This window comes from Pleurodeles waltl, chromosome 2_2 (genome assembly GCF_031143425.1).
Source record: "Pleurodeles waltl isolate 20211129_DDA chromosome 2_2, aPleWal1.hap1.20221129, whole genome shotgun sequence".
Taxonomy (NCBI): Eukaryota; Metazoa; Chordata; class Amphibia; order Caudata; family Salamandridae; genus Pleurodeles; species Pleurodeles waltl.
The window spans coordinates 913467091-913494413 of NC_090439.1; the positions used below are offsets into that span (position 1 = coordinate 913467091).

The 27323-nt window shown below is 46.4% G+C and overlaps 1 protein-coding gene across 1 annotated transcript in view; it reads right to left on the bottom strand.

Annotated features, from left to right (window-relative positions):
- The window catches only part of RSPO2 (R-spondin 2), a 372262-nt gene extending 345385 nt beyond the window's left edge, over positions 1-26877 (bottom strand). The window contains exons 1-2 of the mRNA XM_069220620.1: positions 25873-26877; positions 25233-25580 (exon numbers count right to left, since the gene is read on the bottom strand). Of these exons, the coding sequence (XP_069076721.1) occupies positions 25233-25326 (94 nt within the window). The 5' untranslated portion in view covers positions 25327-25580; positions 25873-26877. The remainder of the gene's footprint in view (positions 1-25232; positions 25581-25872) is intronic.
- Positions 26878-27323: the final 446 nt, after the last annotated feature.

Below are 27323 nucleotides of genomic sequence, written 5' to 3' on the forward strand. Positions count from 1 at the left end.
CAAGAGTTACTTTCTTTTACCACCCATATCCCTCAAATATGTACTCCTGTTATTATCTCTTCACATCGTAGTTTATTCTCCCTCTACTTTTATACTCACACTTTTCTTTCTAGCTTCCATCAACAATGTCCCTTGCACAATCACAACATCAAAATTAATATTTGTTCTATCTTTTGGAAGTCTTGGAGGAACAAAGATATACACTGGATACACCAACTCCTCCACAATGATCACATTTTACCCTACTCAGTACTCAAGACTATTTTCTCTATCCCCATGTCATTTCAGAAACAATACGAGTTACTACATCAGTCACTATTGACTCTCATATCCAATACCCAACATCAAACTTCCCCTTACCCATCATCAAACCCATTACTTGCGTTACTAGCAACTAATCCCAATGCATCAACAAAGCACTAAGCCCTACTACAGAAAGAACTAAATCAAAAGTTGAGCAAGCTTGGGAAGCAGACTTTCTGGATTGCTGGCCCATTAGTTTATGGGACAGATTTTGGACACAAATTCATAAATCCACCCGGGCTGCTAATACTCTGCAGTCCTTATTTTTCATTTAAGGCCATCTGCTATTCACTCCTGTTATTTTACAAGTTTTTCTCCCGAATCAAACACATCTTGTTGGTCATGCCACTTCTCAAATGCTTATTTAAAACACATGCATTAGTAATGTCCTGAGAATAATTTGTTATGGAGAAAGGTTTGGAGCCAAATTAATAGATTTTTTTAAAGTTAACATTCCTTACTCAATCTCTAATATTTTCTTAGTCTGTCTTGCCCGGCCTGGATTGAGCATACTCAAAGCCAAAAACTTGTTGATTTAATGCTAGCTGTTGCCTTCCATGTCATCACATCCAATTGGAAAAATCCCCAACTTGTTGTATTTCAAACTTGGTGGAATGCTATTCCTTAAATCTATTATCCAATGTCTTTTTATTTACATATTTATGTATATTAGTTAATGTTATAGATTACATTGTTTCCAAATGTATCATATGTCATCATTCATTAAGATAACCAGCTATCATGCATGGATTATTTCCCCATTTTCCCACTCTCCCTTGCTTTCCTTAGAGTAAAACTATAAACACAGTGTATTTTTCCATATTATTATTATTGTACTCAAGTATTTGCAATGTATTGATCTTACAGTTCTTAAATCATTATTTTGTTGTTCTGTCTATTTTTTGTTTCTTATTCAATAAACTCAAACTAAAAAAAATACACTCAATCCTCAGACTGTTTTTTACGTTCCGTTATTTATCTCCTTTATGCATTCTGTACAGAGAGCAATCCTTTTGCTATTTTATCCAGCAATCACAAAGCAAATAGGACTGGCTTTAATGTGATAAATAACAGTTATGCCTACAATACATGAAAACAAAAATTGTAAATGCATGTGTTTACGTGCATTGCCAATTTGAAACAAGACAAACTGCCTTTGCTAATCCTCTTGAATGGACCCTCCTGTGGCCTATTAAGTGTTTGGCTGCCATTGCACATTAACAAATTCTGTCATCAGGGCCCCTAGACATTAAATTATCTTATCCTCAGTATTCAGGCTTGTTTTTGCCACAGGTTCTCAAGTGTTTACTCTCTCTACATTTGCCATTAAAATCCAAAATAGTGTTATGTTAACATATAATAGTGCACCCAGAACTTAGGAGAGATTTTACAAGCAAGGTCTGAGTGTTGTCATGATCCTGGCCTCCATCAGCACACAATCACAAATGGAAGTAATGCACCCATTTTTGATGAAATAATGATGTTTACATCACTAACTCTTTAACTCTGCAAGTTAGCACATGTGCTTTATACAACAAAGCTCATAGGCACTGAGCAATGGTTGCCACTGCGTGTTTTTGACCTGTGATGTTCAAAGCTGATTCAGTAGCTAACTAAGGCCCTGATTTATACTTTGGCAGATGGAATACTCTATCACTAATGTGACAGATAGCCCGTCCACCAAATTACAATTGCCATAGGATATAATGAAATTGCAATACAGTTTACAGGAAATCCGTCACATTTTGTGACAGAGTATCCCACCCGCCAAAGTATAAATCAGGCTGTAAGTTACCTAGATATTACATGAGCTGTAAAAAACTCAATCTCTTCAAAACCATGTAGATGCTCCTGCCTGCTTCTACTCATTGACAAATTCTAGCTTGTCAAATTGGGCCATATCATGATTCAGTCTTTGAATATTATGACAAAAGGTATGGACTATTTGACAACAGAATGAGTCACTATGTTTTTGACAGAAAGTACAAAAATAGTCTTGGGTCCCATTGTCTCAGTTACTCAACGGTATCTAGGAGTATACCATGATATCACACTACAAATGTCTAATATACATTACAAAGTACTTCCACTAACAAAGTGCATTTTGTTGATAACAATAGGAAACTGTACAATAAACCCAGAATTCAAGTTAAATGCTGTTTCTTGGTGATGTATCCTTTACAGTCAATATATACTCTCTAAAAGGTACATTTAACAAATGTTACCCATAGCTAGCATATATTTCACCTCATAGAGGAAAGATACTTCTGAGACCTAACACCTGTAGCACTGTTATTTATCAAAGTTGTACAGAAAACAAATGGACAGTTCGAGAAAACAAGCATTGGCAAAGCCAATATCGCCCCTCTGGACCTATTGGCTTTATCAATGGTTTTAGCCAAGCAGCACAGCATGCAGAGGGCAGAAGAAAAACAGAGTGTGAGGATGGTGAGATCAAACGAAAGTCAGAAATATGGGGCTGGTGGAGAGAAGGCACATGGGTGAGAAGACAACATGGGGAGGAGATGAGAGAGGAACACATAAGACGGCAGGGGGGAGACAAGCACATGAGGGAGACAGGAAACACATGCCCTCTTATAGATTGCTTAAACTAAAAGAAAAAAATAGTACCTGAAAAACTGAGCAGTGGAAGAACATAGTAATGCATTCATGCTCCAGGGAAGGGGCAAACACAGTGAGAGGAAGGAAAGACCACACTGCAAACGAATAAGAAGTAAGCAAATGACAGTAACAATGAAGCCAACCAATTGTAAGCAATAGCCGGCTCTAAGCCGACTGTAAGCAAACAATATGTCTCACAGACAGGTCACTCTCTTCCTTTCCGTTGTATTAGCTGGTAATAAAGTTTGTGTAATAACTCTTGATTCTCGTACAGTGGACTCAATAATACAATACACGCTAATACAGTATATTTCAATTCAGTGACACTGTTTTCCATCATATTTCTCCAGAAGGAACAGTATGTATTTTCACAACAATGGTGATAGTAAAGATGCTGAACTGAGACAGAAGGTACCTCATGTCTAACTTTTTTTAATATTGCCTATGCTGATTCATTCTCCTCTATGCGTTATAATGGCTGGGTAACATCAACGACATTAGGCTGTAAATTCAAGAGGGACATGGTTAAAATAGTAAGCATAACCTAATGTTTTGATGATTCACATAAATGTTCTGTGAATATCTTAAAAATGTTACACATTGTGCAAATCAAGAACGTAAATGTATGTCCTCATGTGGAAGGTTCGTGCCTACAAGTATCTCGATTTTCATACTTGAATAATGTATTCATAGAGTATTTTATTCAGATGTAGGATTAAGAAACGTCACCAATTTCCATACACTTTCGTATTTGTTCATCAAAATCAATATTTTGTCAGACATGTTCTTAGTTGCGTCCATGCGATGGTGCATATTTTTCACTACCTGAGTCCAGTGTATTCCAGCATATCGCAGGCACTCAGAGACACCTGCAAAACACATTCCTATACATTTGTTCACTCTCTAAAAAACGTTTTTGTGTGCGGGATCGTGACCCTGCTCTACTTTTTAGTTACACCGAGCGAAAGACTCGCCATCCTACCACTGCACACAGTCTAACTTCCCCAATCCTGACCTACGTCACGCACACATCTTCTACAGACATTTTGGCCCATATTTATACTTTTTTAGCACCGCATTTTTTACGCAAAAGTACTGCAAACTTGCAAAATACAATTGTATTTTGTAAGTTTGCGCTGTTTTTGCATCAAAAAGCGGCGCAAAAAGCGGCGCAAATGCTTTGTGCGCATGGCTGTCTAAGAGGTATGTTTATGTTTTTTTACCATGGATATTTTATGCGCATGTACATTATGATTCTTTCCCGGCACGGGTTGATGTACAGAAAGAAACAAGGCAATCGCTCACTGACTAGCCGGTGATAGTGACATAAACAAATATGAGCTACGAATAAACTACATCATCACTGAATATGAATAAGGTGCTCAGCCAATGTAGTCAGACAGAAGTAAGGTACCGGTGTGCAACCTGGATTTTATTGCATTCCTCTAAATCCAAACGGCGTTAAAGGCTGTCGGCCTACAGTCATTTTATGTCAGTGGCTACATAAACCTACAGGGTACGTAAAAAGACATCACAGCACCTGCAGGTAATCTCTGCTGGAAGAACTCCTTTCCACAGCCCAAATTCAGAACAACTGCAGGTGGAGCACAGGGCTCCAGGGCAGGCAAACCCAGACAATCCCACTGTTTGAGACGGATGCTTTGGTGTGGCCTGAGTCATCACTGAGGTTCACAGGTCTGTCGTGCACAAAGCGTGCCTGGCCGTGCTTTAAAGCTCTTGAAAGGAAAGGATTATTCACTTTACTGCTCGTGCAGCTTTCGCCTCTGGTAAAACCTGAGGAAAGTGAGCGGTGGGATGCGTGAACTAATCTCAGAGGCTTGTAACTTGAAATAACTGGGCTGCATTTCCGTGCATAGGTTTTTCTGCCTGTTGTCTCATTCTAAAGAGAAAGCATATTCAAATTAGCCTTGGGCCTACTCCAATAGAAACAGTCCAACCTAAACTGACAGGCCAGGCCCCTTCCAGACAAAAACACAAGCAATCCCAGACATGTGTCAGCCTTATTTGCCCTGATCAGGGAGCAGCAGCTTGAGTTCAATAACACAGTGAGCATGGGACTAATGTCTGGACACACTCATCACACTTAGGGTGTCTCACTTAGAAAAATACATAAACAATGGGTTGAATGTTTAAATTAATCTTAGTCACAGGTAACAACTCGAACCACATTCCCGCCCTTTTTTGGTTCTCCATTAAGCAACTCTAAATAGATACCAGACATATGCAAATCAGATTTACTTGTGATCCAAACAGAAGCAGGCCAGCTCCAACTGCGGATTGATTTACACATGAGCACAACCACAGCCTATCCTCCTAGCAGTGGTGTAACAATAGTCCCCGCAGCCCCCAAGCTCCAGTGCACACTGTCCTAAGAGCTCCTGACTGGGTCCAAAGCGTAGCATGGTCCCTCCATGTATTTAACAAGGGGGACCTCAAGTTTTGTTACACCACTGCCTCCTAGGAGGATTTTTTGATCAGTTTGAAAACAAATTATTACAAATTTGCACTAGAAACGCATTCTACAATTGCAGGTTTGAGGGGGCATACCTATGAATAGTTGCAGTGGCTCTGTGGCCCTGGAGTAATTTACAGATATTTTTCATGAACCAGCCAGAAGTTATTCTGGCCCATTTTCCTGTCTTGCATTAGTGCTTAGAGCACCTTGTTACGACACTGCAGGCTTATTTAACGCCATTGGTCATTCAACGTACGTGAGATCTGACATAACAGCTGACCAAAATAATCACAGGTAATATGAACTAAGGAGTCCTGCCCACAGAGGCACTTCATAAAGTTACAACCAGTGTGCCACTGCCGGAATGCAGGTGGTGACTGCATATCGAGAGAGGTTGTTAAACTGCTAGAAAACAACTACTTAGGCCCTGATTCTGAGCTGTTCGGAATTTACCGACCTCTGCGCAGGGCTTCACAATCCCCTTTTGTGCGGGGCTCGTAATTGCAAGGTGGATGATACTTACCACTTCCAGTTACTAAAAAGTGTTTTAAAGACCTCACACTTCGTTGAATATTGGCAAGTCAAACCTGCCATTTTAAATGAACCCCATGGGAGCGCTAACTGGCTTAGATCATCTTATGTGTGGAGCTGAACAACTAAGTGGCCCTCACAGGAACACTAGCCCTTAGGTGATTTTGATGTTTAAATTCCTTCCTTGTAATACTTTTCCCCTCTCCCATCCCCTGCCCACTCCTTCTCTATGCTTTCCTGACAGCCTTTCCCATTTCCCCACACCTAATTCCACTCCTTGTCTACCCTTCATCTGACCTCCTTGCCTTCTCCTCCTCCTTGTGTGAGCTGCAGTGCATATAGAAACCGAACTACCAAGGCACACGGTTGCTCTTTACTCTTCTAGATTCCAACTCCCACTATTTTGAAAAAAACAAAAAGTTGAACCATATTTCAATTTCAAACTTTGCAGAATGAGACTAGTCTTATGGAACCCTATAGAACATAGATATTTTCTGGTGCAGGCAGGACATTTGTCCCTAGGTATCAATGTCCAGGGATAAAAGAATGCAATGGAAGCCCTGCTTGCCTGGGAAGGCAGTAACAACGAAGACAGCATTGTGCTTTCTTTGCAGCTCTGCAATTTCCAGGGGAATACCAGCCAGAAATGCCTATTAGATATATGGGGCCATTCGGTGTTCCACAATGGGAGAGTGAACTCAGCTGCCACCACCTCCCGCCACCCCACCCACCTTGCCAGTAGTTTTGAAATTTTAATAGAGCCACACAGTTGCAAGTCTGATGGAGAATCATAATATCGCCTGTGGACACTCACCAAATGTACAGCATCTAAATGTGGGTTTATTTTTAGGCAGTGCTCACCCTATGTCCACTGGCATCATAAGGCCTATTCAGGAGCTGAGCCTTCCTAAATTGTTCATGGGATTGGCACTAGCCATGCCACAATCCCATGTCATGCAGACCCCTCCCACCCCCTTGTTGACAATGATGGGCAGCGGCTACTGCCCATTGCAATTTCTCTCCAGTGTGAATTTCTGCCCTTCATCAACTCCCATTCGTTAATGGATGCTCCACACCACTGATACATGGGGATATTTCCAAGGGACAGAATATGTGCTTTAATTCTGTTCTTAATTGTATTTTCCTCTTTCACCTTCTTGACAACCTGGTTTTAGTCCAATTTGACTGTTTTAATTGTTTCATATTTTTAATGGTTCTCATGACATCGTTTAATCATTTTTAAAAGTGACTACTTCTGTGCCCACCCTAACCAGTTAGTGGTATTCAGTTAACATATTTTACTGAATTTGTGAGTAGCCTTCTTTGGTTTAGCTTGTTTACTTACAAAGGGTTTGATGTGTGCATTTATATTTCCTGAAGCACAAACTGCTTGGTAGGCATTGATACTTTTCAAAGTTACCAGCTGGACTCACATACAACAACTCACACCTCTGTGGCTAGCTGGATTTTAAACTATCATATGAGTTGAGGCGCCTGCTGCAGAAATCTTTGTGGCCCTGATTTAGGCAAAGTGGTGCTGCACCCAGTGCACTGCCACTTTTCTTGAGCCCGTTTGCAACCCCCTAATGCCACCATGTGTGCGCCACACCATTGCGGTAGTTAGGGAAACTAACGTCAACATTTTTGATGCTAGTTCGGAGCTTTGCAGGATTAGTGTCAAAGATTTTGACGCAAATCCTGCAAAACCCATTGAGGCCCATTGAAAACAATTGCGTGCCTCCTTTTAAAGCCTGCTATATGGAGGCGTTAAAAGTGCTGAAAAAAATGACGCAAGGAAACCTTTTGGATTTCTTTGCACCATTTCTTCAGCACCACTAACAGGGGAATGCCCCCTTTGCATACACTATGCTTGGCGCAGGCATAATGTAGCGCAAAGGGTTACAAAGCGGCGCCACTCAGAATACATGGCGTGGCGATTTTGGCCTCGTTGGACCACATTAGCATATTACAAATAATGCTAATGCAGGGCAAGGAGGTGCTAAGGGCTCTTAAATCAGCCCCTATGTGCCTAAGATCCATGGTATATTATGAGATACCTCTGGTTTTTAATGCTAATTTTGGAAACATCTGTGTGCAGTCTTACCGCAGGTTTCATTTATAAATATTGCATTGATGGCCAATGTGCCTGCTACAAAGCACAGTGTGCAACAGGCTGGTGACAGATTTGTATTTTATATAGATAACTCAGTGGGTGCACTGTTTTCCATAGAGCACCTCTTAAGCACTTGTGAAGTATGAGTTTGCTAAGTGCCTTGGTGTCCTTGATAGTTTTGGCTTCCAGTTTGCACCCAGCCAGACCCTAAAGAAAGGATTGCTGATGGCTTGTGAGTGGGACATTTACGTGGGGCCCATCTGGAGCCTCCCTCACCACTTGGAAGTTGCTGCCATAACTGTGAAGCACATAAAAGTTTATTGAGTGCCACTAACAGTGTCCTGCTGTCATCAAACTGCTTAGGAACAGAGGCAGCACATTTCACTGGGGCTGGCCCGGATCTTGGGTTGGGTTCATATCTGGAATATAGCTGGATACCTGCCTATTCCATCACTGATTAAAGCTTGTTAAGCTTCAGATTTCTCATCCATCTCTCGTGTCATTGCTTTCCCTACAAAAGGCTAATGTCACCGTATTTATATCTTAGGATAAATATCAGGCAATTGTATCATTTTTGTACAAGTATATACACTGCTCTTGTATGATGCTTTATTTCTATAACATTTGGACCCTCCAGCAACCTAAGGTGAGTGTTCCAGATCTTAGTAAACATTGAGAGTTCACTGGAGTAAGATACTGAGTGGTTGTTAATGTGCGATAACTTCTGTCTGAACCTGGCAAGAGCTTGCTTATGTGCTATCATTGGAGAACCCAATATTGAAAGCTCAAATGATACAATATCTCTATAGCGTACTCTCCATGAGAGGCTAAATGGAAATTGTTTCTTTAGTCTGTGGCTGTGTCTGGTCCATGATACTCCTTGTGTTAATTGTAGCACAAAAAAAGAACTCAGCGCCAATTCCTTTTTTTTTTTTAAAAAGAGCTGACTTTAAAAGTGTCACTAAGGGTAAATGTCACCCACTTGTGGAAATTACAAGAATAAAAAAAGAAAAGCAAGAATAAAAAAAGAAAAATGCAAGACAGTGAACCATTCCTTCTCTTGCCAAGTACTGATACTGCGGAACTTCCTTGTGCTTAATCTAAGACTCAACCCTGATTTGCCATCCTTCAGAAATAAAATAAAAACCCATGTGTTCAGAATGCACATTAATTTATAATTCGTTCTCTTTAACCTTGTCCCCACCTAGATCATTGCCTTGTATATATTTATTCAGTTTTATGTGAAGAGCTCCATTGGCTTTGTAGCTAGTTCTGCACTGTACAAATATATCAAATAAAAAACAAAGACATAATAAATGCTAGGGGTGTCACATTAGCTCCCACTGGCAATATTTCCCATGAATATTTCTAAAAGCTGTACCCCAGGCTTTGGATGTGGTTTCCTCACTCAAATAGTGAGGTCCAATGTACTTTCAGACATGATGGCCTACAGTTTTATGGACTTCTTTTCTAGTCCAGCCCATCTTCAGGTCCCACAGACTGTGCGAGCACATTTTATGCAACGTGTGATTTGTTAGTAGCATCTAAATCCTGCTAGCATAGTCGACATTGAACATCTGCAGTTCCAGACAAGTGAAAAGAGGGCCCTGGCACATTCCAGTGTATCATTTTGAGGCCATGATCACTAAATATAATCTTAAATATTACCTAAATTCCTACTCAGTGTTCGGAAACTTTGTATCGATATGTTTCCTGCACTGTAGGGTCGACCTAGGTGCAGAGGGTACTCTATCCAAAGTCAAGCAAAACCTTCTTTTGCAGGAAGACCATTGACACTTCTAAGCAAGATTGCAATGCCCTTAAAGGGAAGTGCAAGGACTTCCTCTGGATGCGGGCAGTGTGAAACAGTGTAGGTGTTTTTCTCACTTTATGCAAAGTGGTGAGGCCACTATAGTCACTTATATTTTGACATAACACCCGCCAACATACATAGTGCCACCTTGTGTCACATGATATCAGCTCCCTTCACTCGGTGATATTTAGCTTTCGCATGCTGGGTCAAAAGGTGGCCTGTTAAACACTGCACCGAGTGGCTTTCCAGCTCCTGTGCAGAGCCGCTGCACAGCCGATGTCCATAACAGAGTGTGAAACACCCCCGGTACCGGCAGCTGACTGATAAGCATTTTTGGCGGGAACTGGGGAGGGTAGAAGTGCTTCATAAGCAATGCTGGCACAAAGGCCCACCCCTTCCAAGAACCTACCCACTCCCCTCACACTGTGAAAATTGTTTAGATGTTGGCGGGTCTCTGACTTCCATTGAATTTTTTTTAATGCTGGTTACACACCTGTCTACATGGTCATCCTTAACCAGTTCTTCTTCCAACCTCAGAACCAACCCCCATGCAACCAGGGATGGCCTCCTTGTTGACTCTGGCCAATGTGTCTAACAACAAGCCATGTGACAATAAACTGTAATTTCATAACGTGTACATGTAGAATTTACCTCATTGATTTTGGGGGCCCCAGCCAACATATATTTTGGGGCCCCTGTATGGAACAAATGTGATTTTTATTACCCATTTGTTGCTAATTAAAGCCTGCATGATGCCAAACAATATTAAGTTAAACTGTAACAGGAGAACAAAATACATTTGTAATATAAATTGCTGTGACCCCCGTGACCCCCAAAATCCTTAAGATGACACTAGGTAGAGTGAGAGAGACATAGATAAATGTAGGCAGAGTGTGAAGGAGGTTTGGATAGATACTTAGTCTAGACAGAGGTCGGGTAAAGAGAGAAGGCCAAGCTTTCCTGAGGGGCCCCTCTTAGAATGTGGTGGCCTGGGCAACTGCCCACTTTGCCCATGCCTTAGAACATCTCTGGACTACCCTCACCTCGGGGAATTTCTTGGATATATTCATATCTAACAAAAGTTTATAGTTACACAAGTCAATTGTGCGTATTTTATCGACTTTAAAAGGATGAAAGACTGAATAACCGGCTGAAACTGGAATCTGTGACTAAGCTCAAGCACAGATTTCCGCACTGGACAAGTTACTCCACTAGCGAATCAAACGAAAACAGCTTCGGGTGCTATACGTGCTACACACGTTCCGAAATAAATCTGCATTTTTTTCAAAGAAAAAAAGTCTTACTTTTTTATTCAAACGAGGTGTTGTCAAATTCAGTCGGCACCTTCTAAATGCAATAATTTTCTGGGGTTGGGGGAGACCCTCAATACAAATTTACATCTCTCCGCAGCATCTTATGTCACACATGGCGCGCGCCATGCAGTGCAGAGAACTCGCTGCAACACCCTCGCCCCACCCACCGCTCAGAGTGAAATATTAGTTAAAGTTAAGTGATAGATGTGTTTTCCATTCTGAGTGGATGCAATTGATTTCCACTGACTGCAGAGGCCCATCTCTGCCAGAATGTTATTTCATTACGCAAATGATATTATACAGCGTCTGAGATCATGCAATAAAGCAAAGAAAAGGCCGAGCGCGTGCCCTCGCTGCCAGTTCCCCACAGTGATTGCTTAATGGCTTGCAGGTGAGCTTTGGGGAAATTTTGCAAAACTGGGGAATTTGATGCCTAAGTGGGTAGCGCTGCCTCATGGAATCATGTGCGCGAGGTCCTAAAATGGTATCAATGTCGCAGACATGGCAATTCAGTCCGCTTTACTGAGCGCGGAACCAAATCCCGTGCCGGGAAAAAAAAGTGCACCACAGACGCGTAAATCCCCCCCCCCCTCCCCTCAGGAAAGCGAGAGGGGGTTAAGAGCATTATGGGGAGCTCTCCACTGGGCTCAGTGTCAATAATGAGTTGGCGTAGCTGGTAGCCAAATGTCCACCCAAGAACCAATTTCGTTTGCGCCCCTTTGGGCCAAGTCAATTGTTCGGTGTGCGTCGCCAGCGCCCCCAGGACCCTCCAGTAGGCATGAGAGCAATTAAAAGCAGCTTACGGTCTTGTAGTGGGGCTCATTCAAAGCACTCGAACTAGAGTGCTCCCACAATGCAGTACTTAAGCCGTGTTGTAAAAACACCAGCACTGCCCTCCACTGTCTGGCCAGCACGATAAGTAGTTCCACATTTAATTAAAGACACAGTACACCCTTTGTTGGCAGAGACTGTCGGGTCACTAGGAAGCAGTGCTTTCGTTTCCATACAGAGTCGTGGATTTCACCAAAACATCTGTTGTGAAGGGAGGAAAAAACTATATGTGAACGATCATTTTTAGGGATGACCCAATACTTACCCAGCACTCCAGAACTGATAGTAATAGAGATGTAACAAAGATGTTTAAGGCATGATTGACCCCGCTGTGTTCCACACAGGCCTGCCCTCATGACCTGAAGATTCTTAAACAGATTATTTAAAAATATATTTTCCTTTAGTTCATTTTTAATACAGTTGATACTTCGGAGTCTATTACAGACGTTTTGCAGAGAAATGCTGTATTTTTCAGAAACGTACAACATCCATTAAAAAAGATCACTTAAGATCAAACCAGGACCTCACATATGAGAAGTGGGAGTGTGTCACAATGATTATTTGCAATAATATTCCTGAGCTGCTGCTATTTAACAACACTGAAAACACAGATCACTATCCCTGAATATTTGATGGGAACAGGTTTAGAATTTGGACCAGTGTGCGTGTGCAGTGTCAGTGACCTAGCCAGAGAGGGCATGAAAAAGCTGAGAATGGACCATAATTTAAAAGTTGTTCCGACCACGGGTCCCCAAAAAACGTTTGGCCCAGGCCCCAAAATCTTAAGATGTCCCTGGATAGTAAATTCTACCTACGTAGTGCTAAGTGTGGGCCACTTCTGTGTTTCACTAAGATGTCGATCTAGCACAGGGGCTTGTAGTGAGTTCTGGGATGTGCGGTTTGAAGCGCTGTATTGGAAGCCACCATCGGTGCGAGTGACAGCCACGCAGCTCCATGTGAGCTTGTTGCGATATGCCTCCAGTTGAACAACCTAATCAATTGAACGCTGTAAAAACCCAACTACTAAATGTGGCATTTGGAAAAAATATCATATAGTGATTTACTGAAGGGGTATAAGGTAACCCTTAAATACTTAAAGAGCAAGACTGAAGGAGTTCATGGGATTCCTCTTGTGTGTCACTTGTGCTCACACTCAAAGTGGTAACACTTCATCCCCTGATCTGTTTTCTGAGTACAGAAAAAGGATAAATGAGGTTGAATGCCCACTGGCAAAAGAACAAACCCTATACCGTACCAGGATGCCCCACAAGGGGGCACTTGTTTCGTTTGAGAAACGAAGACAGGGAACATTGATGGAAGCCCACGTGACAAAATCAGAGGGAGCTGCAGTCTTGAAAGAGATGAGTGGAGCTCGTGAATCCACAGTATCTGCTCTAAGTATACTCTGGTGTGCATCGTGGAAGGCTGAGGATGGGGACATGGTAGACGTGGTCCATGAACTGCTGGCATCTGCTGTGTGCATTCTGGTGTGCACCGTGGGAGGCCGGGGGTGCTGATATAACAAGAATGGTCCATGAACTGCTGGCAACTGCTCTAAGTATACTCTGGTGTGCATCGTGGGAGGCTGAGGATGGGGACATAATAGAGGTGGTCCATGAACTGCTGGCATCTGCTGTGTGCATTCTGGTGTGCATCGTGAGAGGCTGAGGATGCTGACATAACAAGAATGGTCCACGAACTACTGGCAACTGCTCTAAGTATACTCTGGTGTGCATCGTAGGAGGCTGAGGATGCTGACATAACAAGCATGGTCCATGAACTATTGGCATCTGTTCTAAGTATACGCTGGTGTGCATCATGGAAGGCTGAGGATATGGACATAATAGAGGTGGTCCATGAACTGCTGGCATCTGCTGTGAGCATACTGGTGTGCATCTTGGGAGGCTGAGGATGCTGACATAACAAGCATGGTCCATGAACTATTGGCATTTGTTCTAAGTATACTCTGGTGTGCATCGTGAGAGGCTGAGGATGCTGACAGAACAGATGCCACTAGTTCATGGACCATCCCTGTTATAAGTATACTCTGATGTGCACCGTGGGAGGCTGACGATGCCGACATAACAAGCATAGTCCATGAACTACTGGCAGCTGTTCTAAGTATACTATGATGTGCATATTGAGAGGCTGAGGATGCTGACAGAACAGATGCCAGCAGTTCATGGACCATCCTTGTTATAAGTATACTCTGATGTGCACCGTGGGAGGCTGAAGATGGGGACATAATAGAGGTGGTCCATGAACTGCTGGCATCTGCTGTGCGCATTCTGGTGTGCATCGTGGGAGGCTGAGGATGCTGACATAACAAGAATGGTCCACGAACTACTGGCAACTGTTTTAAGTATACTCTGGTGTGCATCGTAGGAGGCTGAGGATGGGAACATAATAGAGGTGGTCCATGAACTGCTGGCATCTGTTCTAAGTATACTATGATGTGCATCGTGAGAGGCTGAGGATGCTGACAGAACAGATGCCAGTAGTTCATGGACCATCCTTGTTATAAGTATACTCTGATGTGCACCGTGGGAGGCTGAGGATGCTGACAGAACAGATGCCAGTAGTTCATGGACCATCCTTGTTATAAGTATACTCTGATGTGCACCGTGGGAGGATGAGGATGGGGACATAACAAGGAAGGCCCATGAACCGCTGCTATCTGCTCCAAGCCCTCTGGTGTGCATGGTGGGATGCTGGCATAATAGGAATGGTCCATGAACTGCTGGCATCTGCTCTAAGTCCTCTGGCATTCAGCAAGAAGCAAGGGGTGCTGACATCTTGTCAGTGATGATACCGGAATTATTGACACCTTCTGCAAACACTACGATATGCATCGTAAGCACCACATGATGCTAACGACATGCCAGTTGCATCCCTCAGGTTTTGATGTCTGCGGTGTGTTCTAGAGATTACATTGCAGTCGACATAATACACTGATATCACGTCAGGATTCGCCGACGTCTGCTCTAAGCACTACAGTGTGCATCGCAGAAGTTAATGATAACATATCGGTGATGGACGATGAATCCATGATCACTATATTAAACACTGTGGTATGTATCCTAGGCAGCGAAAATACTGGTGCTATGCCAGTGATGGACAGTGAATTCGTGATGGCTGCATTAAACACTACGGTATGCATCCTAGGCAGCAGGAGATACTGATACCATGCCGGTGATGGATGATGAATCCCTGATGGCTGCACCAAACACTATGGTATGCATCCTAGGCAGTAAAGGTACGGATACCGTGCCGGTGAAGGACAATGAATCCCTGATGGCTGTATGAAACACTACGGTATACATCCTGGGCAGTAGGAGATACTGATTCCATGCCGGTGATGGACGATGAATCCCTGATGGCTGCACCAAACACTATTGTATGCATCCTAGGCAGTAAAGGTACGGATACCGTGCCGGTGAAGGACAATGAATCCCTGATGGCTGTATGAAACACTACGGTATACATCCTGGGCAGTAGGAGATACTGATTCCATGCCGGTGATGGATGATTAATCCCTGATGGCTGCATTAAACAACTGCGGTATCCATTCTAGGCAGCGGACGATACTGATATCATACCAATGATGAACGATGATTAACCAGTGGCCACATTAAACACTACAGTATGCTTCCTAGGCACCATAGATACTTATAGCATGCCGATGATGGACGATGAATCCCTGATGGCTGCATTACTATGATATGCATCCTAGGCAGCAAAGATACTGATACCATGCCGGTGATGGGCGATGAATCCCTGATGGCTAAATTAAACACTACGATATGCATCCTAGGCAGCAAATATACTGATACCACACTGGTGATGATGAACGATGATTAACCAATGGCCACATTAAACACTACAGTATGCTTCCTAGGCACCATAGATACTTATAGCATGCCGATGATGGACGATGAATCCCTGATGGCTGCATTACTATGATATGCATCCTAGGCAGCGAAGATACTGATACCACACTGGTCATGAACGGAGAATCACTGATGGTTTCATAAAACACTACTATATGCATCCTAAGCAGCTAAGATACTGATACCATGCCGAAGATGGGTGATGAATCCCTGATGGCTGTATTAAACACTATGATATGCATCCTCGATAGTGAAGATACTGGCACCCTGCCGGTGAAGAGCGATGAGTCCCTATTGGCTGCATTAAATACTATGAATTACATCTTAGGCAGTGAAGATACTGATACCATGCTGGTGTTGGATGATGAATCCCTAATGGCTGCATTAAACACTGCTGTATGCATCCTAGGCAGCAGACGAAACTGATACCATGCTGGTGTTGGATGATGAATCCCTGATGGCTGCATTAAACACTGCTGTATGCATCCTAGGCAGCAGAAGAAACTGATACCATGCCGGTGATGGACGATAAATCCCTGATGGCTGCATTAAACACTACGGTGTGCATCATAGGCAACAGAAAATATTGATACCATGCCAGTGATGGACGATGAATCCACAATGGCTGCATTAAACACTATGGTATGCCTCTTAGGCAGCATAGATTTTGATGCTTTGTCTATGATGGATGATGAATCCATGACAACTGCATTAAACACTGCGGTATGCGTCCTAGGCAGCAAAGATACTGATACCTTGCCACTGATGAACAATGAATCCCTGATGGCTGCATTAAACACTATGATATGCATCCTAAGCAGCGAAATTACTGATACCATGCCGGTGATGGAAAATGAATCCGTGATGACTGCATTAAACACCTGCAGTATGCACCCTAGGCAGCAAAATATACTGCTACCATAGCGGTAATGGACGTTGAATCCCTGATAACTGCATTAAATGCTAAGATATGCATTGTTGGCAGCAGAAGATACTGATTCCATGCCGATGATGGACAATTAATCCTCAATGGATGCATTAAACACCTGCGGTATGCATCCTAGGCAGCAGAAGATACAGATACCATAGCTGTGATGGAGAATGAATCCATGACTGCTGCATTACACACTGCGGGATGCATCCTAGTCAGCGAAAATACTTATACCATGCCGGTGATGGACGATGAATCCCTGAAGGCTGCATTAGACACTACGGTATGCACCCTAGGCAGAGAAGATACTGATACCACACTGGTGATGAACGAAGAATCCCTGATGGTTTCATAAAACACTACTATATGCATCCTAAGCAGCTAAGATATTGATACCATGACGAAGATGGGTGATGAATCCCGTTGAAGCAAGTGTTGGCCGTGTGCCTTGTCCGTGTTGCGCTAGCGAAGGTTTGTTCCCAGCAGCGGAGCGGCCCAGCCCTGCTCGGGGCACTGGACAGCTGCGAGGGTTTGTTCCTAGCAGCGGAGCGGCCCAGCCTGCTTGGGGCACTGGACAGCTGCGAAGGTTTGTTCCTAGCAGCGGAGCGGCCCAGCCCTGCTTGGGGCACTGGACAGCTGCGAAGGTTTGTTCCTAGCAGCGGAGCGGTCCAGCCCTGCTTGGGGCATAGGATAGCTGCAAAGGTTTGTTTCTAGCAGTGGAGCTGCCCTGCCTTGCTCGGGGCACTGGGCAGCTGCGGGCCTTACAATACGTGGACACTTTAAGGGCTGCAGACGTGAACCAATCCCTCTCCATGAGAGGTGTAGAGGTGGGTTTAGAAACGGTACCTCTTAGAGCTAAATGTGGACATAAGCTCCGAAACGTAAGACTGTATGAACAAATCAGCTCGTGGGTTGGGTGCGTCAATGCTGCCTTGTTAGACAGACCGAGCAATCTGAGGAGGAACTACTCTGTTAGGAGGTAGGTCACGAGTATGTTGGTGCCACTGCCTCCTGCTGGCAGGTGACAGACAACGTCTAGGTAAATCCCTGGCTCTATAACTCACGCAGACACTAACGAGCCTTTGTTGGGTGAACCCCTTTTTAGGGTCGAGCCTGCATCGCATGCACTTGCACATGCGTATCGCTAGCGAGACGCTTTAGGAATTAGAAAAGGGCTTGGAGCCCCGTCCACGTCACGTCAGTGTCTTTCATTGGTTCATGTGCCTGCCGGTTAGAATCTGCTTGCTTTCATTGGTGGAAGGCACACATACGTCATGCCTTTTCCGGTGGGTAGCCCTCCTCGAGCGCAGCGACCAAGTACTGAAAACATGTGAGGCTCGCTGTTTCCCGTCAGGTTTGTGGACTACTTTTTCTCTATTTTCACAGCACGATCTTGTTTATTCTTGGCGTCCCTTCCCACTAGTGTGAGACAGCCATTAGAAAGTTGCATCTGTGAGTTTAGTGCTCGTTACTGACATACGTCTTGTTGTGCTTAGTCGTTCTCTAAATCCACCTAGAATAACTCAATTTCTCTATGAACTCTGTAAATTGAGAGCCATTCCATTGTCATTTCAATGCCTGGAAGGGACAGAAGCGCTACATGGACAATGCTTTCGGTTTGCAGGCTATGATTTCATTTGTACTTCGCCCGGTGTGAGGTGGGTTGTCGTGTTCACTGTCACTACTTTCTGACGACAAAGGAAGTGAGAATGTCTCGGTTGTGCATGTGGGTCGCGGAAGATCCTAGCATTTTCATTGACTCGATTGTGACTACACCACCAGCCAGGATTCGAAATACTGACTTTGAGAGATGAACAAAAAACACAATTAAATGTGTTTATATCCACAGGACGGGGTCAAAGAAACATAAAAAAAATATACTACTAATAAAGGGGATTACAGTAAAATTGCTACAATTATGAAACAATAAAATAATAACGAAACAGACAATAACAAGCCACAACAAATCACACATTACACTAGTCACACAAATAAGTGAATACCTATTTCATTGCCTAAAGGGCTCAGAGAAAGCTTGCTACTGAGATATGCTGTGACTTGCAGGTGACGAACTCCAGACCACAGCCGTCTTAGCAATCAATTCTTCCGATGTCGATACAATGAGTACTATTCAACACTGTAACAGTAACATCTTAGTTATAGCGCTTAGAAACAGCGAATCTTCGGCACTAAACTTTATTTAAAAAGGTTTGTTATAATCACACATTTTACATATGTTGTCGCTGTAATAATCGTTGAGGCAAAACTGAATTATTTATAAGCTTAAAAGTGTTCACAATGCATTTCAGTATATTACTTGTGCTTTTTAATTCACCTGTTAACATTTGCATATTTAGATATAATTGTTAGAAATGTTAGTTACCACAAGAAGCAGTGGGAGCCTGGGACATAAACGAAGAAGTGTCTTGTTTCTACCTTTTCTCTCTCGTAAAAATGCTTGCCTCCAAAGACACATTCTGGAAGGTGTTTCGAGACCTATCTGGACTAGTGAACTGTAGCAGCGCGATTGCGCTGTTTTTTTTTTCAATGTGAAAAGAAAAATCTGGTTGGGAGTTTACAACTGCTAATAGCTGTAACTCGGAGAAATGCGAGACCCTAGTGCATTGCAAATGCTTGTTTGCTTTGTTAGGAGACAGGAGAAGGCCAGTGCCGCTAATGTCTTGTTAGTCTGAGACACACCATGTGTGGCAAGCCCCTCTGCTGCCTTGTTAGTCTAACATACTCCACACATGTCTGTGTGACTATTACTGTTTGATTCTCTGAGACAGACCATGTGTGGGGGAGTCCTACTGCGTCTTGTTCAGAGTCTGAGGCAGACCGCGTGTGGCTGGCCCCCACTACTGCCTTGTCAGTCTAAGGCACACTGTGTATGGTTAACCCTCGCTGTTTCATTCTCAGACAGGTCATGAGTGCGAGAGTGCTACTTCGACCCTCACTGCTGCCTTGTTAGTTTGGGGGAGACAATGTGTGACTGGCCCTGACTGCTGCCTTGTGGTTTGAGGGAAACCTTGTGTCACAAGCTATCACTGCTGCCTCGTTAGACTGAGGGAGTTCATGTGCGTCTGGCCCTCACTGCTGCCTCGTTAGTCTGAGGGAGTTCATGTGCGTCTGGCCCTCACTGCTGCTTTGTTAGTCTGAAGGAGACAATGTGTGGCTGGCCCTGACTGCTGCCTTGTTGGTCTGAGGGAGACCATGTGTGGCTGGGCCTCACTGCTGCCTTGTTGGTCTGAGGGAGACCATGTGTGGCTGTCCCTCATTGCTGCTTCGTTAGTTTGAGGAACACTATGTGTGGATTGGCCTCACTGCTGCCTTGCTAGTCTCAGGGAAACCATGTGTGGCTGGCCGTCACTGCTGCCTTATTAGTCTGAGGGAGAGCATGTGTGGCTGGCCGTCACTGCTGCCTTATTAGTCTGAGGGAGAGCATGTGTGGCTGGCCCTCACTGCTGCCTCATTAGTCTGAGGGAGAGCATGTGTGGCTGGCCCTCACTGCTGCCTTATTAGTCTGAGGGAGAGCATGTGTGGCTGGCCCTCACTGCTGCCTTATTAGTCTGAGGGAGAGCTGGCCCTCACTGCTGCCTTATTAGTCTGAGGGAGAGCATGTGTGGCTGGCCGTCACTGCTGCCTTATTAGTCTGAGGGAGAGCATGTGTGGCTAGCCCTCACTGCTGCCTTGTTCAGCTGAGGCAGACTCTATGTGGCTGGCCCTCACTGCTGTCATGTTAGTCTGAGGGAGACCATGCATGCCTGGCCCTCACTGCTGCCATGTTCAACTGAGGCAGAGTGTATATGACTGGCCCTCTCTGGTGCCTTGTTGGTCTGAGGAAAACCATCAGTGGCTGGCCCTCACTGCTGTCTTGTTGTTCTGAGGGAAAGCATGTGTGCCTGGCTCTCACTGGTGCCTACTTGGTCTGAGAAAGACAATGCATGGCTGGCCCTCACTGCTGCTCTGTTAGTTTGAGGGCGACCATGTGTGGCTGGCCCTGACTACTGCCTTGTTAGTGTGAGGGAAGCCTTTTGTGACTGGCCCTCACTGCTGCCTCTTTAGTTTGAGGGAGACCATGTGTGGCTGGGCCTCACTGCTGCCTTATTCATCTGTGGCATGACCATATGTGGCTTGCCCTGACTGCTGCCTTGTTAGTCTGAGGGACACCTTGTGTGACTGGCCCTCACTGCTGCCTTGTTAGTCTGAGGAAGGCCATGCGTGGCTGGCCCTCACTGCTGCCTTGTTAGTTTGAGAGAAACCATGTGTGGCTGTCCTTCACTGCTGGCTTGTGGCCTGAGGAAGACCATGTGTGTCTGGCCCTCACTGCTACTTTGTTAGTCTGCCTCATACCATGTGTGGAGTCCGCCTCCCTCGATTCCACTCTGAAGCCACCAAGATCATCTGTGGCGTATCCCCGGGGTCGTCCCTCAGCCCGACCCTCTTTAATGTTTACATGGCTCTACTCGCAAACATCGTCCAGTCACACAACCTCAACATCATCTCATACACTGACACCCAGCTGATCCTCTCCCTCACAAAAGACCCCGCCACCACCAAAATCAACCTCCATGAAGGAATGAAAGCCATCGCCGAATGGAAGAAGAACAGCTACCTGAAACTGAATTCTGACAAAACTGAGTTCCTCATCCTCGGCTCCACCTCCTCATCCTGGGACAACTCCTCGTGGCCTGCCACACTGGGAACCGCACCGACACCCACCAACCATGCACGCAACCTGTGGTTCATCATGGACTCATCGCTATCAATGACCCAGCAAGTCAACGCCGACTCTTCCTCCTGCTTCAACACTCTTCGCATGCTTCGGAAGATCTACCAATGGATCCCCACCGGAACCAGAAAGACGGTCACCCAAGCCCTCGTAAGGAGCAGAATGGACTACGGCAACACCCTCTGCGCAGGAACCACGGCCAAGCTCAAGAAAAGACTGCAACACATACAGAACGCCTCCGCACGCCTCATCCTGGACATACCCCACCACAGCCACATCACAGCCCACCTGAAAGACCTGTACTGGCTCCCCATCAACAAGAGAATCACGTTCAAGCTCCTAATCCATGCTCACAAAGCACTGCACACCACCGGACCACAATACCTCAACAGACGGCTCTCCTTCTACACCCAACTCAACAGATTTGCTCCACTGACCTTGCCCTCTCCACCGTTCGACGCATCCACAGAACGACCACCAGTGGCAGATCGTTCTCCCACCTCACCGCCAAGAAGTGGAACACTCTTCCTATCCACCTGCAACAGACACAGGACCTGCTAACCTTCAGGAGACACCTCAAGACATGGCTGTTTGACGAGTAGCAGCATCCTCCCCCCTCAGCTCCTTGAGACGCTCAAGGGTGAGTAGTGCGCTTTACAAATATTATGATTGATTGATTGCCCTGACGGCTGCCTTGTTAGTCTGAGGGAAACCTTGTGTGACTGGCCCTCACTGATGCTTCGTTAGTCTGAGGGAAACCACATGTGGCTGAACCTCACTGCTGCCTTGTTAGTTTGAGAGAAACCGTGTGTGGCTGTCCTTCACTGCTGGCTTGTGGCCTGAGGAAGACCATGTGTGGCTGACCCTCACTGCTACTTTGTCAGTCTGCCTCATAGTATGTGTGGTTTGCCCTGACTGCTGCCTTGTTAGTCTGAGGGAAACCTTGTGTGACTGGCCCTCACTGGTGCCTCCTTAGTCCGAGGGAGGTCATGTGTTGCTTGCCCTGACTGCTGTCTTGTTTTGGTCTGAGGAAAACCTTCTGTGACCCAACCTCACTGCTGCCTTGTTAGTCTGAGGGAGACTATATGTGCCTGGCTGTCATTGGTGCCTTGTTTGTCTGAGTAGTACCATGTGTGGCTGGCCCTCACCGCTGCCTTGTTAGTTTGAGGGAGACCATGTGCAGCTGGCCCTCACTGCTGCTTTGTGGTCTAGGGAGACCATGTGTGGCTGACCCTCACTGCTGCCTTGTTTGTCTGCCTCAGACAAAGCGTGGCTTGCCCTGACTGCTGCCTTGTTAGTTTGGGGGAGACCATGTGTGGCTGGGCCTGACTGCTGCCTTGTGGTCTGAGGGAAACTTTGTGTCACAAGCCATCACTGCTGCCTCGTTAGACTGAGGAAGACCACGTATGGCTGGCCCTGACTTCTGCTTTGTTAGTCAGAGGGAGACCATGTGTGGCTGGGCCTCACTGCTACCTCGTTAGTATGAGGGAGACCATGTGTGGATGACTCCTCCTCCCTCCCCCGGTGCTTTCTTAGCCTGAGTGTCACTTGATGTTTCACTCTCAGACAGCCCAAGTGTGGGTGACTTCTGTCGTGCCTTGTAGGCTCGGGGCAGGCTGTGTGCGGCTGCTGCCTTGTTCATCGAGACGCGCTGCGCGAGATCGCTGTACTGATGTTCACAAGCCACAGCCGGCACGAACATGGGATCGATACGCCGGTTACATGAGCCGTCTCTCAGTGGGACCCGAGCTTCATTATCCCCTGCAATTAGCTGACATGATACAGCCCGCGCTATTGATCCCCGCTGCCAGCAGCAGAGACAGACGCTCATCCGGGCGATATTCTCAAAAGCACGGATGATACCTCGTGGGGAGGCGCGGCACCGCTGGACGCCCGGAGATGCCTTCCTCGCCCCAGCACCGAATGAGGCTTCTCTGGAGGGCTTCCTGATGCAAACGTGGGAACTGTGACATCACTGCTGAAGCAAAATGATGCCCTTCCCCCCCCAGTTAGAAATCAGCGAGGTGGCCCCTGAGACTCCTACATCTGAACATATCCATAGGCATTTCCCTGAATAGGGGCCCTCCGAAGGGTGAGCGCCCCCTGGGCTGTTAGGTCTGCATTACCCCCTTGCGTAAAATACATCTCAGCGGTTTCTAAACAGAGTGGCTCGAGGACATACAAGTTCTGTGGGCCCCTGAGACGGACCCACTGCGCCTCGTCCGCCTCAGGAGGAGCGGTGCCAGCAGCACTTGGCGCGTCTGCCGGGAATGCAGTCCGTGCACCCCGGCACCCATCAGTCTAGAGCGCAGCATTGATTTCCAAACTCCCTCTGTGTCCCCATCCCAGGCGAGTGCGCTTACGTCCATCGATACCGCCACGCGCACTGATCTTTAATGAACGAGTGACAGTCACTTTGGAGCCGGTGTGGCAGCCTCTTCCAGACACGGCCGGGTGGTGGGGGCGCGCGCAGCCTGCGGGGAGTTTAGACCGCATGCCGCGGGTGATGCCCGGGATGGGGCTTGTGTGTATGCGGTGGGGGTGACGGGGGATACTCAGCACACCTGCCAGCACCCGTAGCACCCACGCGTGCACTGCACTGGAGAGGCAAAGGGCATCTCAGAGAGCAAGTTCACATCACGAGCTGCTATAGACTACGCGACTTTGGCTAGTGCTTTGAAGCTCTGGCAGATGTGCAGGAAACTACCATGCTTGAAATTGAAAAGTAGAAGTGCAGATACTCTGTATCAGAGTTTCTGAGAAGTGCCGGTAATCTCCAATGAAAACTATTACGTTTTTCTAGAGAAATACAGGTATACTTTCTCTCTCAAAAAAAGTGCCGCTACTCAGTACAGTACAGTACCGGCCTTTTTAAAGCACTGTAGAAAAGTATTGCATTCCGTTCATGGCTTATGGAAATAATTGTGCAACATTATCATGGGAGTCATTTCGGGCGTGGCCAATCATGGCACATATCACCGCTTTAATTTTATTACACAAGGTCACCGCAGCATGGCTGGCCACCGCGCATTGCTGCTCGATGTACTCTGTACTGAAATGGGAAGCAAAAGCTGACATGTCTCACATTATATGTCCTGTTTTACTCGGTAAAATAGAAAAGTGCAAAAATGTCCAGTTCACAAACCTCTAACCCTGAAGCCACCTTCAGCCATCGTATGTGTACACGCTACACGTGCCATATGAAAAGAGTGTAATTGAGTGCTTCTGTCACCGTTCATATGAGAACACATGGAACATGCATAATACAGGGGACTTGTTTGTAGCGCACACTTCACCCAGGGAGTCTCCCGGCGCTAAGGATATAACGAATGTTTACTAGTACCCGCTCAGTGGTCCTCATTTTATTGGTCACGCAAGAATTAAGGACTAAGGACACCGCCAGGATTCAGACCTGTGAGAATGTGGTCAACACAGATGCCTCCAAGAACTCTATTGCGCGCACATGTGCAGTCAAAGACTGATTCCAACAAACACGAGGAGGTAGTCGAGGCTAGATAAATACATACTTTTTAGAAGAGACTAGTTTCGTGTCTCTGGTGACATGCAATGGTGCTCACTCTATGGGAGCAGAAATCTCACCCCTTTGGGCGACCCTTGAGAGAAACTTACGCTCCCAAGACCCGTTCCCTCTGCCCCCGCCCCACCGGGGCACCTACCTCTCTTGTTTCGCTTCCAGCGGATGCCCTGGCACTGGCTGTAATCCACGCAGTTCAGGATGACCAGGGCGAAGGAAAATAGTCGGAACTGCATCGGGGCAGAGGGTGAGCTCAGCGGGCCGAGGAACAGCGGCCCGAGGTCTGTATTGGGCTTGAAGCGGACCCCGGGGGTTCAGGTGACTGGCACTTTCCTGGTCCGAGGGGAGTCGAGGGCTCAGGGAGAGCTGCCTCCGGTGGGCAGAACCCCACATCAGGTGGACACAGACGCTGGAGAATCCAGAGAAGTGGTGGCACACGGCATGCCAGTCAGCGTGAGTTCAGGACGCCCTCCAACTCAAAGATCCTCGCCTAGGGGAGAAACATAGTATTGTAAAATGCACCACGCGCAAACCAGTTCTCAAGCAGACCAGCTTCATGGGAATAAAAGAACGGGTACATGTGGAATACATCACGGTGTAAAAATGTCAGGTCTTCCCCCATTACAATGTAATATTCCCCAAAGCAATTAGCTGAGGTGATTATGTGTGGAAATGTAATTTGTCAAGTAAATGAGGCGCCTCCAAAGTCGTCCCTCATTACCAGCGGATGCCCAACGCGACCCCCTCTTCGCAGGTGGATGGACAGCCTCATTTTAACTCACCTCCAAGACCCGGAGAACGGCCTCCTCAGACTGTCTTTTTGGTTGCAGAACAGACAGGTGGCGGGTTGGGCGGTGCACCTTACACCACGTGCGCACCAAACCAGGGATGGGTGTCCGGTGTCTACAAGTACTTGGGGTGCCCGATGCCGGGGACTGCAACTTTCTGCTATGCAAACAGACGAGTCAACTACAGAGAACTGTCTCCCAAAGTTAATTCCAAAAGCCCTGGGACGCCCATGCAGCCGCGCCTCACAGCTGGCGCTGTCCCGTGGTCGATGGCAGGACCGCTCCTCTGCTCAGTGACGCGCTCAGTACAGAGAGGATGCGGTGCTGTGGATGATGCTGTGAATGTTAGCGGCTCTACCCACGAGATCCGCAACACGGAGAGGTGATGGCAGCACGGTGCTTCGCTCTGTGCAGGAGGAGGTGCTAGGCGGTGGTCTGCACTCCTCCGCGGGGTCCTAGAGCCGCCCAGCAGACCAGAGGTCCACTAGCCCTGCCCTACAGTAGCCCACATCACCCATCCGCGTCCTGGCTGCATCAGTAGTGCGCTGTCCCTGTACCTGAAGTGTCAGTGACAGAGCCAGACTAGTTGGGCGCAGCGTGTTGTGGGCCCTCTCTGGGTTTGGGGGCAGGGGGTTATCCACACGTGCCACAGTGCAAGGAGGTGGGGTCCTCTCGTACTACCCCGCACCCCCCGTACCTTATTTTGTCTATATGAACAGACTGAGTCTATCCAGACTAGGTTACGGGTGTGAGACCTCTCCACGGCCCCTCTGAGGTGGCAGTGGTATGATCGTATGTCAGGAACTTTCCACCTGTAACTGGTGTGTGGACTCCGTAGGATGCTGATTTCCTCATGTGATGTCCCTTCCCTGCTTAGTCCTAGCAGGGGTCGGAGACCTTCCCACCTGCACTCATTTGTACCTGCGCATGTGATGCGCAGAAGATGACGGGGCAGACGGCCCCGTGTTCCCACCCCTTGTGCGCACAGTGTGCCAGATCACGGACCCTGCAGCACTACACGCCTCTACCGGCTACCGCACGTCTCTCACTATTGAGAGGCGATGGGACGCAATCAGGGGACCTGGGGCCCTTACGCAAGAGTTATTTTTATTCCCACAACTTGTGAACCTTTATTCGGCCGGCACATGTGGGGATGGGGCCGGTGACGAGTGCGTGCTGGACGCATGGGCGGCCGACAGGAGCCTGGGGGCTGCTGCATGTTCAAGAGGGGCTCACGCGGAGTACACCGTGGCCAGGGTCGCCCATAGGCGCCGGGGATAAAGGACATACAGTGTTTTTTCATTTACCAAAGAGAACCGGACTCCAAACTTGGATATCAGAGAACCCCCATGGTAGAAGGCAAATATGTAGTCTACTTATTTCTCACAACACGGGTTGTACATTTTAGAGAAAGCTCATCACAACGGCACGGGGGATTCTGTAGC